Raw genomic sequence first — 14,060 nt, forward strand, 5'->3', positions numbered from 1 at the left:
TTCAAACCTAGGGCAGCCTGGCATTGACTATCCTTTCAAGTGAATGCTGCAATGTTATGCAGGCTAGTCAGACAAGTACTTACCGTTGGAGCAGAAAAATGTTTAGTTTTTGAGTTCCTCCAGCATTTGAAAGTGTCTCATAGAATAGAAATCTGATTATGGTAAGGCCAGTCTGTGTCTGAACTAATAGAATGTCCATGACCGTTACCCAGCACTAGAATGCAATCGTCCATAGGAGTACATAGTTAGAACATTCTCTAAAATGAAAACCTGTGGTATTAGCACTCTTTTAAAGATTTTTCAGGCATGGTTTGACAATTAAAATTTTCTAGAAACTATCCCTATTAGGAAGTTTGCATGAAGTTTCATGCAAAAAGGGGCTGTAGCCAAAGGAACTTTGGCAGCATACTACCACAAATGTAGATTTCATGCCTGCTGACCAGTGTGCCCAGAAACATTCTTGGGCAATCCTAATTTACTGCTGCAGACATAGCCACAGAATCCAGAGTGAACACAAAGATCTGAACTGAGGAGAGTTAAGATTTCTTTGTATTTATAGTGAGGTCTTGGGAACAGAAATATAACAAAGTTGTCATCCCTTCTGCATAGTTCTCTTCCACCGTTCAGTCATTGAATTGGAGATAGAGATATGACAGCCATATGATGCTTTTTGAAAAGCATGGAAAGTGCTTCCATGTTGTTGATCAAAAATCTTAGAACCATGGATGTCTGAGAGTGATGACTCTGAATGACATAAACAGAAAGTCCATGTTCAAAATCTTAAAGTATATCACAGGGTTTTGAGGACTAATGTAATGTGTACTCCTTTTATGTGGTAAAACTGTCAAATTGATTCAACTATTTCTGTTGTATCTTTTATTTATAACTAATAGCTGTGACATTTTTATATGTTGCAGTTTTTGTTTCAGGAAATAAATCCAATTCCTTTATTTATTTATTTATTTATTTTATTTTTTTTTACATAACAGATTGCTCTAAAGTTCACAAATGAACCTCCTCAAGGTGTACGTGCCGGTTTAAAAAGAACATTTTCTGGAATTAATCAGGATCTGTTAGATGTTAGCAATTTGCCTATGTGGAAACCTTTACTTTATACTGTAGCTTTTCTGCACTCTACTGTTCAGGTATTTCTTATAAGGTTTGCAAATAAAGGTGTGATTTAGGGATTCACTTTAACAAGTTTTCTCTATGGAAAATGTGCATTCTGATATTTATTGTAGCAGCATGTTGCAGGGCTAGACCTTTAATTTCTATCATCTGTATTTTGAGATAATTTATTCTCTTAATTGTCTTTTAAATTTTATGTAATTTTCATACTATGGGCATTTAGAATAAGGATTTTTCTTATCTAATTTTAACTATCCAAAAGTTAGTCATCTAAGTGAATAAGCTCTCTCTGTAGGTAATAGAAATAGATAAGCACCCAAAGCAGCAAATCAGCTTATCTCTCTTTGGTGGCTGTCTATAAAAATGTGAATAATTTTCTGGAGATATATCACTTTTTTCAGTCTATTGATTTTAAAGGCAGTTCATAGGCCTAGCTTAGGTTAGCTCTCTACCTTCTAGATGCCTAACATTAAATAAAATTCTCTTACTGTCTTGTTTTTATTTTTTTTGTGACATTTTCTACACTAATATGAAAGTGAGCACCATGGTGTGCATATTTAGTATGTTAAAGATATATAACTTTTCACAATAAATACCAAACGTCTGAGCATTCTGAATATACCTTATTTTAAGCAAAGATCTCAAAATAGATTTAAACAGTATTTAATCCTAAGACTCTATTTAGCTGCCTGTTTTTTTCAGTGCAGCAAAGACTGAAAGAGAATGGCCTTTTGTAAGAGGATCCCTATTAAGATACAATGTACTGCATTATTTTCTTCTTTCTACCTTTTATAAACACCAAGAACGTTGTTCTGTGTATCATCTCCTAATTATAGTGTTTTTGTGGAAGGAGAAGTTTATTCAGTCATCAATACTTTCAAAAAATATTATAGCTATTCTTCTGCTCTGAACATTTATTTTGGATTGTTAATCAGTAAGCAATATATACATTGTCCTGACTTAAACTGACCAGTTCCTAATATCCTTTGGTGACAAGATTGCTATGATAAATAGAGGTTACGAAGCTATTCAGAGAATTTGGCAGAAAATTGTTATACCTTTCTGCACGGTATTATTGGTTAAAGCTGTCTCATTTGCTTATAAACAATACTTGATTTAGGAAAAATACAAGGTCTTTTTTATTTCTTTCCCATTCTAGTTCTTTTTCAAATACTGTAATTAAATGCTACTTAACAATAGTATTGACTGTAAGTCATTGTTGACCTGGTTATTTAAAATCTAATAAATATGCTATCACTCTAGTTAATTTTAGAATATTAGTATTACACTGTTTATTCATTTAATAAATGTCAGCACTATTCATCAATTTAATTCTTAACTTAATGGAGTAATTTTTTCTACATTCTGAAAAAATTCATTGAGTGAGGTAACTTGTGTGATTATAAATAATTTGACAAATCTAGTAGCATTGGTTGTTCAAAATGTCTTTGAGCTGCAGATTACATTCACATTCTTTTATAGCCAACTTTTTCTGTTGCTACTAGCATTATAATTTTGAATTCAAATATGTACATAATGACAAATGCAGTGGTGGCAGCTTTAGTAAAGTAAATAAAGTTTTGAATTTCGAAAGACATATTAAAACTATACAATGAACCAATGAAAACAAAAAGGGCAACCTAGAAACCTTTCTAGCTGAGATGAGCATTAATAGATGAATTTGAACACTATCATTAGTAGAAAATATATATAGAAAAAAAAAAAGACAGTAGAGAAGATAAAATTGTTGAATGTGCTGAAAATGCAGAGATTCAGTGTTTTCTTTAGTTAATTACTTAGTATAAAAATCTTAGTATAAAAATTACATAGTATAAAAAACCCACATAGACGAGACATTTCAAACCTATGACTTATATATTGATTAGTAAAGGTAATTTACATTGAAAGTAAATAAATCACTCTTGCTTTTTCTATAAATTTTTAGTGCTAAGGTGTAACTCAATATCATGAATATCATGTTGTTTATTACTGATAGTTGTTTCCTAGGCTCTTTCTTCAGTTCAATTTTTTATTCCAATTGAACTTTGATAATGAAACTAATGATACATTAATGATACATTGTTTCATAAACATATTTGCTTTTAAATATATTCCTAAGGAACGACGAAAGTTTGGGCCTTTGGGTTGGAACATTCCCTATGAATTTAACTCAGCAGACTTTACAGCCAGCGTTCAGTTTATTCAAAATCACCTAGATGAATGTGACATCAAGAAGGTGAATACTACACTTTGCATAAATCTTATTTAATTGCTTTATACAGCCTCTGTAATTATTTTTCTTACTGTTTCTGTTCATTTCCATTCTTTCAGCACAGCTAGGAGTGATCAGAATTTCTTTTTTTTTTTTTTGTATCATCCATGTTAAAACAAATGTAATAGTTAAGAACTTCAGAATCTGATCTTGTGTTTTCATTACTATATCCAAAATAACAGTAAGTCCATACAAGATCTGTTTTGGAAAGGGAGCTGAAGTATTCACAGATTTTAACAAAGCCACTCAAACTTCTTTGTGGCTGCCAATTGAGCTTCTACTGTTTCACAGGAATAGTGTAGAAGAATAGCCATCTCTTGCAAAGTAGCACTTTGATGATAAAGTAACATAAGAAACTGGTGGGAGGGTGCGCATGTATGGAAAGGAGGAACAGAGAAGAAGAAAAGTAGCAGCTGAGAGTGATTTCACGTCACACGAGAAATAGTGGGATATATTTCCTGTAGCAGGATCAAGCCCAACTCTAGTTTAAAATTTCAGAGCTGAACTCAGGAAATACATTAGAAATCAAGGTTTATTTCTTCTTCCAAATATAATTTTTTCATTTTATATTTTAGAGCCAGATGAACTCCAGATGATATCCAAATTACAGATGATATCCAAATCACTATTACTTACATGTTGTAACTACAGTCTTTTATTTACTTTTCTTGCATCCAGGGAATATCATGGAGCACAGTACGCTACATGATTGGAGAAGTGCAATATGGAGGCCGAGTCACAGACGACTTTGATAAGCGTCTTCTTAATTGCTTTGCAAGGGTAAGAGGCCTTGAAAATACAGCTATTTGTCATTTTTATTGGTAGTTGCAATACAGAAATCAGAAGACTGTCTTTCTGCTGAATACACGCTTCTTCACCAGCATATAAGACCCTTCAGAGTAAAATGAATTTTTCAAAACATCATTCATTGCCAATGAAATTCTTCCCCTTGATTTCTCCTTAGTGTGTAGCAGAAATTATTAAAAAGACATAACTAGAACTCAGAAGACGTAACGTGTTTTACTCACATATTCAAGTAAAGATGGATGTAGCAGCTAAAGCAAGAACAGTTATTCTCCAAAACTGAGATTAGAAACTCTAAACGATAAAGTAATTTTGTGCTTTTTTCTCTGGATTTTGTGCAGGTGTGGTTTAGTGAAAAGATGTTTGACAGCACTTTCTGTTTTTACACTGGATATAAAATTCCCGTGTGTAAAACCCTGGGCCAGTATTTTGAATACATCCAGTCACTTCCTGCCATGGATAGCCCAAAGGTCTTTGGTCTGCATCCTAATGCGGATATTACGTAAGTAGCTCTCAATACATTGAAACCAATGACTCTTTATTTTAGAGCTATTTGGAAAAAAATCCCTCTGAAATATGTATGTATATTTTTCATAGCAAATATACAATCCATGTGAATTTCATTGTTGAGATGGAACAATTTATGTGCATGCACATGATTAAGAATGCAGTATCTTCAGCTGCATTTTATATGTTCTTTGAAAGTAGTCATTCTTATTACTTACTCATGGTTTTAGTGGTACGTATTTTTGTTTTTAAATATGAAAACATTATAAAACATTTATAATGCCTCATCATTCTTACATTCAGAAGCAGAAATTATATCTTCTGAGAAGAAAACTGACAGTAGGGTTTCTTCTATTTTTTTGATTTATAGTATTATAATTGCATTCACAACTTATGTTGTGAACGCAGTATCTGGTTTGTGTAGTCTTATGATACTGTCTCCAAAGCTAAGATACTGTAGGAGTTCACATGTTCTACCCTGTGGAATAAACCTTGGTTTCCTGTCTTATACAATCATATATTACAAAGTAATTGGAGGAGATGGGTGTCAGATGAAGGTTGAAAAATAAAAGTGGCATGTAAAATTATGTTTTGAGTCAGAATAGATTTATGTTCTGAGTCAAACTAGGGCTGTATGTTCCTAACATAGTTGATTCCATAGGGCAAAAGTAGGCAATGCCATCACTGCAATACCAACACATATGCTTTGTTTTCTTTCTTACTGCATCTCAGATCTGTGCCACTAGATAGCAGTACTTTTGTTATAATGGTATAATTCTGCTTTTGTTGAAGGACTGGCATGGTCTACTATCTTTTACCATCTTTTTTTACCTTTTACCAACACTTTTTTTGTGTTGACTCAGAACATAAATTTACATTAGCACTGCCCATACTGTACTATGAAATAGAAGGTTTTAATCTCCGATGTTGTAAATCTAGCAGGTTTACCATTAATCCTGAAATACCTCAAGGCCGAATGAATTTTCTAATTAACGAAGGGGGAGCTTGTAGAGTTATGCCTGCACCTTTTCCTTCTTTTGCATTCCACTTTTAAGAAGTAACTAAACGAAGGTAATAATCTTCCTTTTTACAGAACCAGAATCCCTAGAAATCATATGATAAGTTGTTCTGATGTCTCATTTTCTCAGAGGTTGAGAAGCAGCCTGTGGAACTCACTCTTTTTCTAATTCAGAGCTAAGCAGAAAGAAAAGATTATAACATGGGTAGACAGCAGATCGCATTTTTTATGATCACACAAAGCCAAATGTTATTCACAATGTGTTTGGCTTGGTGCAAGAAACAAAGGAAAACAATTCTTGTTGGGAGTTTCAAATTAAGCTGGTGACACTGTATTATTTCTCTGCACTTTAAGTTTTTGTGTTCTACCAAATATACATTTTAACTATTAAAAACCCCTCTGTAATTTATAACATATATCTTGTCCTCTTAGATATCAAAGTAACACAGCAGCTGATGTTCTAGATACTATTACCAATATTCAGCCTAAAGAAAGTGGTGCAGGACCTGGAGAAACTCGTGAAGCTATTGTCTATCGTTTAGCTGAAGATATGCTAGAGAAACTTCCTCCAGATTACATACCTTATGAGGCAAGCTAATCACTTTTATCTCTATCACTGTGAACAGATATGAAGCTTTTTTAATTATTTATTTATTTTAAAACAAGACATCTAGCACTGATGGTGGAGATATGTCTGGAGACTGTTCTTGCCACAGTTGTATGTGAAAATACAAAAAAAAAAAAAAAATCAGTCTTGTGATGGCAGTCTCCTGGGCCTTCTGGGTGAAATCTTACTCTATCACAATCATGAATAATCAGGTAATATCAGACAAAAAATACAAATAAAAATATAAACTACAACAGTTTGAAGGCGGAAAATTTTATGTGAATAATTCAAATTACAAGTCTACAATTTGCTTATCTCAAGCAAAGTTAGTTAAGCTGTTATATATGAGAACGGTATTTCAGCATATCATATTTAACTAATTTCATTGTTCTGGGATCCTATATTTTAGGTAAAAGCTCGTTTAATTAAAATGGGACACCTCAACTCAATGAATATTTTTCTTCGGCAAGAAATTGACCGAATGCAAAAAGTGATCACAATACTCCGCAACAGTTTGAGTGATCTTAAGCTAGCCATAGAAGGGACTATTATTATGAGTGAGGCAAGTATCAACTTATTTACTATGTATTGCATACTTTATTTTAAACTATTACCTTGATGTATTTAGGTCATTTATTATAATTTCACTCCTTCAGAATTTGAGAGATGCATTGGATAACATGTATGATGCTCGAATTCCTCAAATATGGAAAAGAGTATCTTGGGATTCTTCAACACTTGGCTTCTGGTTTACTGAACTTTTGGAAAGAAATACCCAATTCTCTACTTGGATATTTGAAGGCAGACCAAATGTGTTTTGGATGACTGGATTCTTTAATCCACAAGGTAGGGTACTAAAAGGACTTGAGTAATAATTTATTGTATTTTATCATAACTTAATGGTTTTTACTACATATCTAATTTAATGTTAGACCTAGAAAAAAAATGTTTTCATCACTGTCAGAATATGTTATAGAAGCCAAGATGATAAATGGGTTCAAAAAAGAGATTAGACAAAGTCATAGGAAAATGGTCTGATGGTAGATATAAACATGATTGTCCAAACTTAACCTTCAAACTGGGAGGTCCCAAAGCTCCAAATTGCCAGAATCTAGAAGAACACAGAAGGGAAAGGATTTGTGTGCCATTTTGCCTGCTCTAATAATATTTCATTAAGCATCCTGTTTTGTCTAGAGTCAGAGACAGGATGCTTGTATAGATGGTCTTCTGGGCTAACCCATAAACACAGTTTTTATATTACAAGACGAAAAACTATAGTTAACAAATGAAGTGCCTTATCTTGTTGGCATATAGTAGCAAATGATGATATGGCTTCTAATGAAAACACAATTTTCCTGCTTTTTCTGTGGCTTCAAACTGTTTTTCCAATTCCGAACTGCAAGTTTCGAGCATGGAAGAGCATCGTGGTGTTTATATACATGCATATGTACATATACATGTACAATAACAACATGCAACTATACCAGAATTATCTCTTTCACAGAGAATCATCAACCTGTCATTTTCACAGTGTCTTTGTTTAATGAAAGATCTGTTCAAATTCTTTGAAGGTCTACTGCAAAGTACAAGTAAACATGATCTATCATCTGTTATAGCTTGATATATTTATTGTTTTATTGGGAGGAAGAAAAATTATAACCATCTCCATTGTTAATAAAGAACGCTACCTTATTGGATGTATGTTTGTAGAAGAGTCTCATTTAGCCTACGCAGGTACCCATACAAATTCTCATGGGAAACTTTTCCCATGTAACAGATATGATTTTATATATATATATGTATATATATATATGTATGTATTAGGATTAATCTCTGAAATCCTTGACTATTTTATGAGTTTTCTTCACTTTGGAGTGTTTCTATTCTATAACTTTCCTATGACTAGCACTGTAAAAATACTATTATTCAAGCAACTCTTATTTTTCTCTCAGAAACAGTTGAGGTGCCTGGAGGGCATCTGAATTATTGTTAAAAGATGGTTTCAAGGCACTAGTCAAAACATCATTCCATTTGTATCATATATAACGTAGCTGGTAACGGTACTGATCTCCAGTGGTCCAAGAGTACCACTCATAGTGCTATAAAAGATGATAATGCAAGAGATTATTTTGATCAAAGAAAATATTTAACCTAAGAGCAAAGAAATCTGAAACACGAATAGTCTTGAACTTGACAATTGCTTAAACTTCAGCGATCTGAGAAACTAGTCCTGTAAATGTAGAAAGTAGTCCACTAAGCATAAAAGGAGCAGGATAGGATAAGGGGGGGTGTGGGGGGACGTAAATATACTTACTGTGTTAATAATAATGCTCACCGGGAAATTCTGAGTAAATCAAATCACAAAGTTTACAAATTGACTAGTGTGAGGCAATTCAGCAAATGGACTACCTTGTGCTGCCATTGCAGGTAAATCTAGACTGATTGCACTGGTGAATCAAGATCTAAATCTACCATGGTATTGGCAAATACATTAAAATGTTAAATTTAATATATTTGCGCTGATAAAATATATTTTATCAGTTTATTGGAAAAATCTCTCTATATGGTATTATGAAGTATCACTAATAATTGTATTTAAAATCTGTTGTGATGTTTTAGCAAGTATTAGCTTTTGTCTTCTATAAATTACAATTATTAGGAGAGAGCAGATGTTTCTAGTGATGCAATATTCCATTTAATAAACATGGCACTTGAACAGGCTTATAAATGATCATTTTTCATATATTAGTATAGATATTATTAATTTTAGTGAAATTTAGAAGCCTAGATCAAACTGTTTTATTTGTATAAGAATATATAGCAGTTGAATAAATGAATACATGTTCATTTCACATACTACATTAATGATGTTTACAACACATGAATATCAGTTGTGACACAGCTGCTATTTGACTTTATCCTAATTAGCATGTTAAACCACCTCTTACATCTGGAAATGCTGTCTTCCCCTGTATGACCCTGTCCTTTCATGATTTTCGTTCTGGCTTGTCAGTATTTCATTCAGTGGTTTCTTCCCTATTTATATACTCATCAGCCCACAAAACGCTGGTTTTCCTTTCCTTTATGCACAATCAAGGAGGAACTGATGACATTTCATCTTTAAGTCTTTATAATAATCACTCTCAAGTATGCAGTTCTCTGTTGTTAACTTTTTTCCCTTTCCCTCAGTCTCTGACAACTCCTAGTACTACTTCATCCAGTAGCATAAAATAGCAGCTTTTTTTTTTTGTAGCTGCATTGTCGTCTTCTGAGACACTTGTAACAAATACCTCGACACCCAAAGTTCCTTGCTGCCCATTTATGTCATCTTGTGCTTATACTATTCAGTCCTTCACCTCTCAAACCTTTTTCATCACAAAACTCTGTAAAGTCTATTCAAAACAATACATTGAAAATCACTTTACTGCTTATGCCATCTTCTACCTTAATTTCCGCCAAAGACTACCTTTTCTTCACTTCTTAAAAAAAAAAAAAAAAAAAAAAAAAAACTCCTTTATAAACCCGGTCTTGTTTAAATTCCCTAAGCATAGTCATTTTTATTATCACTTCGGACACACCTTCTGTGAACACACCATCATTGAAATTTTGCATCAGTAAAGTTTATCATCCTACTTCTTCTATAAAAAAAAGCCTTTTTCCTAAGTTGCTTTTGCATAAATACCAGCTCACGTAATTAATACCTCACTTGCCTTCAGCTTCTTTCTTGAAGCACAGATCTACTATGTATCCTGTAGTTGATTGTGTAATAATATATAAGCCAGTATCCTGAAAAAACTTTTAAGCCACTTAGTTGTTCAGTTAACAACAAAATATATTTGATGTGTCATTTAAAAAAATACTTCTCAGTGCAATGCCTTCTATGGGGCCAAAATAGGAACAAGAAAGTAGCAAAGCAAAGTTTGCTATTGTTAGTCAAGGCACGGGGTGTCATGAGAACTCTGAATATCTGCCTAGTAATGTTGAGTGCAGAACTATGCAGATAATGAGCAAGATTTTTATTTTTTCATCATGGGAGTATATACTAAATCCATGGCTTAATTTTTCAAGGATTCCTGACAGCAATGAGACAAGAAGCAACTCGAGCACATAAAGGCTGGGCTTTAGATACAGTTACTATACATAATGAAGTGCTAAAGCAAAACAAAGAAGAAATCACAGCACCTCCTTCTGTATGTATGACATGTGAAGATATTTTAGTATTCATTTCAGTATTTAATTTGTCATTTGGTCATTTGGGATTGCTAGAGGAAAAAGTCACTATTGTCTTCAGCTCATTTTTTTTTACTCAGCTTAGAAGATAATTATAGAAATTTTGTTTTGTATTTTGCATTTATAAAATTATTTTAAGAACCATTTCTAATCTTCATCCATGGAAAAATATACATGGATTTACTGAATACATAATAAACTTTAAATCAAATTACGTAATGTATAGGCTTTATTAAACAAGTTTTATAGTCATGAAGAGTAGCATTACCTTCTGAAAAAGATCGATATAATTTTACAGGTTGGAAAGATCCAACATCAGATACTTTATTGTAAAGGTTATATTAATTTTAATGGCTTAAGCCAGTTAATCATTTTACAAAGCAGATGTTTTCTTTTGTATAACATATCTGCTTACTCTCCCTACAGGAAGGAGTATACATTTATGGGCTATACTTGGAAGGAGCAGGCTGGGACAGAAGAAATAGTAAACTCATTGAGTCTACACCAAAGATTCTTTTTGTTCAGCTGCCCGTGGTACATATATTTGCAATTAATACAACTGGTCCTAAGGATCCCAAGCTTTACGTTTGTCCTGTTTACAAGAAGCCCAGCAGGACAGATCTGAACTATATTACAGTGATCTATTTGAGAACAGTAGTATCTCCAGACCATTGGATATTGAGGGGAGTGGCTCTCCTATGTGACATCAAGTAAACTGTTTTTCATAGTCTAACAGAAACAAAACATACAGCATATGTAGCCAGTTATATGTGTAATTCTGCTTTTTTATTTCATGGCCATTAGTCATTATATTAAAAGTTTCAGCATTGGTTTATGGTGTTTTGTTTTTTTTCCCTCTTTGATAGTTCTAAAATAAGTAAGTTAAGTGATTGTAATCTTTGATGTTTCCATTATATTACTTAAAAAGAAATAACTGGCTTAAATAATACACAATGTAAAATAAGACATTGTTAAACTTCAATAGAGAAAATCTTAGCTTCTTTGCATCTTCTTATATACAGTTTTTAGCTTGCATTTCAAGAAAATATAATGACAACAGAAGACAGTGTAAGGCATAATAAAATTTAGCTTCTCCCAGATACAAGTCCTTAAGTATTTCTGGATTGAGCATGGCACACAGATGATTTTCTCTGACTCATGTTTTTTGTTTGGGATTTTTCAGAGTTCACTTGTTTTCGTTAACCTATATAGATTATGCAAAACTACACCAAGAATGTTCATCTCTGCAATATCTCACACAAACCAGGAAGATCTGTCCAATTTAGCAGTGTGGGAATATAGTTATAGAAATAGAACAGTACTATTTAATTTGATGCCTTTGTAATTAGAACAGTGAAACAATTTATATATAAATATATATATATTTTTTGCTTTCCTGCATTTCATCTTAGCTCTTAAACATAGGCTTGAAATCCTTAGAGTGACTATCACAACATTATTTACTGATAGACATGAATTTTCTATACGTGATTAGTATTAAATTAATTCTGTGCACATAATTGTAAATAAGATAAGCACTCTACACTGTCTCTCTAATAATCTGTATCAAAATTGTTCCTCCTTCAGTTACGTCTGTTTGGCAACACAGTTTTTTCACTAACACCCCATCACAGAGGTATGTTCTTCCTTTTGCAATTTAGGAGTGATCAAAAGCATCTTCTGTGAAAAAGTGCAGCTACTGTTACTTGTTGAAGGCCTTGGGCATCCAGTGGGATGATAAAAGGCTCTTTCTTGAGCTGGAACTCAATTGCTTGCTGTTGGATGGACATCCTCTTGCAGAAAGTTAGTGGGATATAGGCTATTAAAATACACAGATACAAAATGATTATCAGAATAGTAAAAATGAAGATCTCCAAATGAATTCAAGAAGCTTCTTCTCCCTCTCTCATCTGTACACTCTAGATCCAAATATAACAATGAGATAGTGTTAGGTCACAAATACACAGAGATAGAAAGTTACAAGTTGTAACATTAAACTACATCTGTACAGAGAATAAACTATAATAATAAAAAGACTATGCAACTACAAGATATTCAAATCATAACAAAAATAAAAGCTAGTACTTGTGGTGAGTTGAACCTCACCCATAGCTCATACCCACCCAGTTGTTCACTCAATTCTCCTGCCCCAGCAGGATGGTTGAAAGAACTGGAAGAGCAGAAGAAAAAAAAAATACCTCATGGGTTGAAATAATGAGAGTTTAATAAGTGAAGTACATCTTCTACACAATCAAAGCAAAATAAGGAATTTGTTTACTGCTTCCCATCATCAGGCAGATGTTCATCCACTTCCTGGAAAACAGGGCCTCAGCATGCATTCCATTACTTGGGAAGACAGATAATGTAACCATAAATATCCTTGTTCCTTCTCCTTTCCCTGAGCTTTCAGTGTTGACCTTAACAAGGCTATGGAATATTCCTTTGGTTGATTTGTCCCAGTTTTTTTCTGTCCAACCCTTTTGCATACCCTACTCACTGCAGGGACAGAGCAGAATAAAGAAAACCTCAAAACCTCAGGATTCAGCAACAGCCAAAACACTGGTATGGTATCAACACCATTCTAGTCACAATCAAAACCACAGCACCATACAGCTACTGTGAAGAAAATCATTTCCATCCCAGTACAGCATTCTACCCCAAAATCTTGGTAACAACCTCTTTACACCAGCTCATTTATTAATATTTGGAAATATGTCTTATTTGGCAATGGACTGGGTGTTGGGGGGAAAGAAAAAATCTTGTTTGGAGTACAAAACATCTTAGTTCACATCAAAATGAAAAAGCACAACTTACTTTATTAATTTCTAAAGTTTCTTTCCTGGTCTGCCCTTTCAGCTTCATTACAGCGGGGACACTATGTGCAACCATGTGAACATTGCCAAAGGTGGAAGGTGTGCATTGCCTCATTTATAATAGTCTACATGGGAAAATATCAGGGAACATGTAGGCTAATAATGTGCTGTTTTGTAACTTACACTGAAGAGGGTTTCATTCTCCAACCTGTATAATATCAAGAACAGAGATTAATAATATATTGTTGATCTCTATTTCATATATTACATCAGATTTTTGACAGCATCTGCTTCTTCAGTTTGTCAGAGTCCATTCACCCTTGCCCATCTTTTGTGAGACTGTCTGGGGCTTTGTTTAATCATGTTGTTCTATTCCCTTAATAACATACATTAGTTCAATGCTTCCAGTTTACTCCCAGCAAAACATTCTTTACAATCAATGTTTATTTCCATATAGCTTTTCAGCTAGTTTGTGGAAATAATGTTTTGTAATAGTAACAGTCTACTGTCATTTGGAAGACTCCCTTTTTAATCTCTGAATGCTTTAAGAATATGCAAGAGATATTTCTGTCCTCATATGCGGGAGAGTAAATACTTACACTTTATTTGGTTACAGCCAGCTTTTCAAACTGCTAACAAGGTACAATTATTTGATTCTTTCTCTCCTAAGCCTCACTCATT

General features: G+C 33.3%; 1 protein-coding gene across 1 annotated transcript in view; it reads left to right on the forward strand.

Moving 5' to 3' along the window:
* DNAH8 (dynein axonemal heavy chain 8) overlaps positions 1–11,280 on the forward strand; it is a gene marked incomplete at both ends in the record, with an annotated part of 131,818 nt that extends 120,538 nt beyond the window's left edge. Inside the window, 9 exons of the mRNA XM_082758173.1 lie at positions 990–1,145; positions 3,248–3,364; positions 4,079–4,180; positions 4,546–4,706; positions 6,162–6,318; positions 6,746–6,898; positions 6,993–7,182; positions 10,405–10,526; positions 10,993–11,280. Of these exons, the coding sequence (XP_082614299.1) occupies positions 990–1,145; positions 3,248–3,364; positions 4,079–4,180; positions 4,546–4,706; positions 6,162–6,318; positions 6,746–6,898; positions 6,993–7,182; positions 10,405–10,526; positions 10,993–11,280 (1,446 nt within the window). The remainder of the gene's footprint in view (positions 1–989; positions 1,146–3,247; positions 3,365–4,078; positions 4,181–4,545; positions 4,707–6,161; positions 6,319–6,745; positions 6,899–6,992; positions 7,183–10,404; positions 10,527–10,992) is intronic.
* Between the last annotated feature and the right edge of the window lie 2,780 nt (positions 11,281–14,060).

The sequence above is a fragment of the Aythya marila genome, assembly GCF_965140915.1.
Source record: "Aythya marila genome assembly, chromosome: 3".
NCBI lineage: Eukaryota > Metazoa > Chordata > Aves > Anseriformes > Anatidae > Aythya > Aythya marila.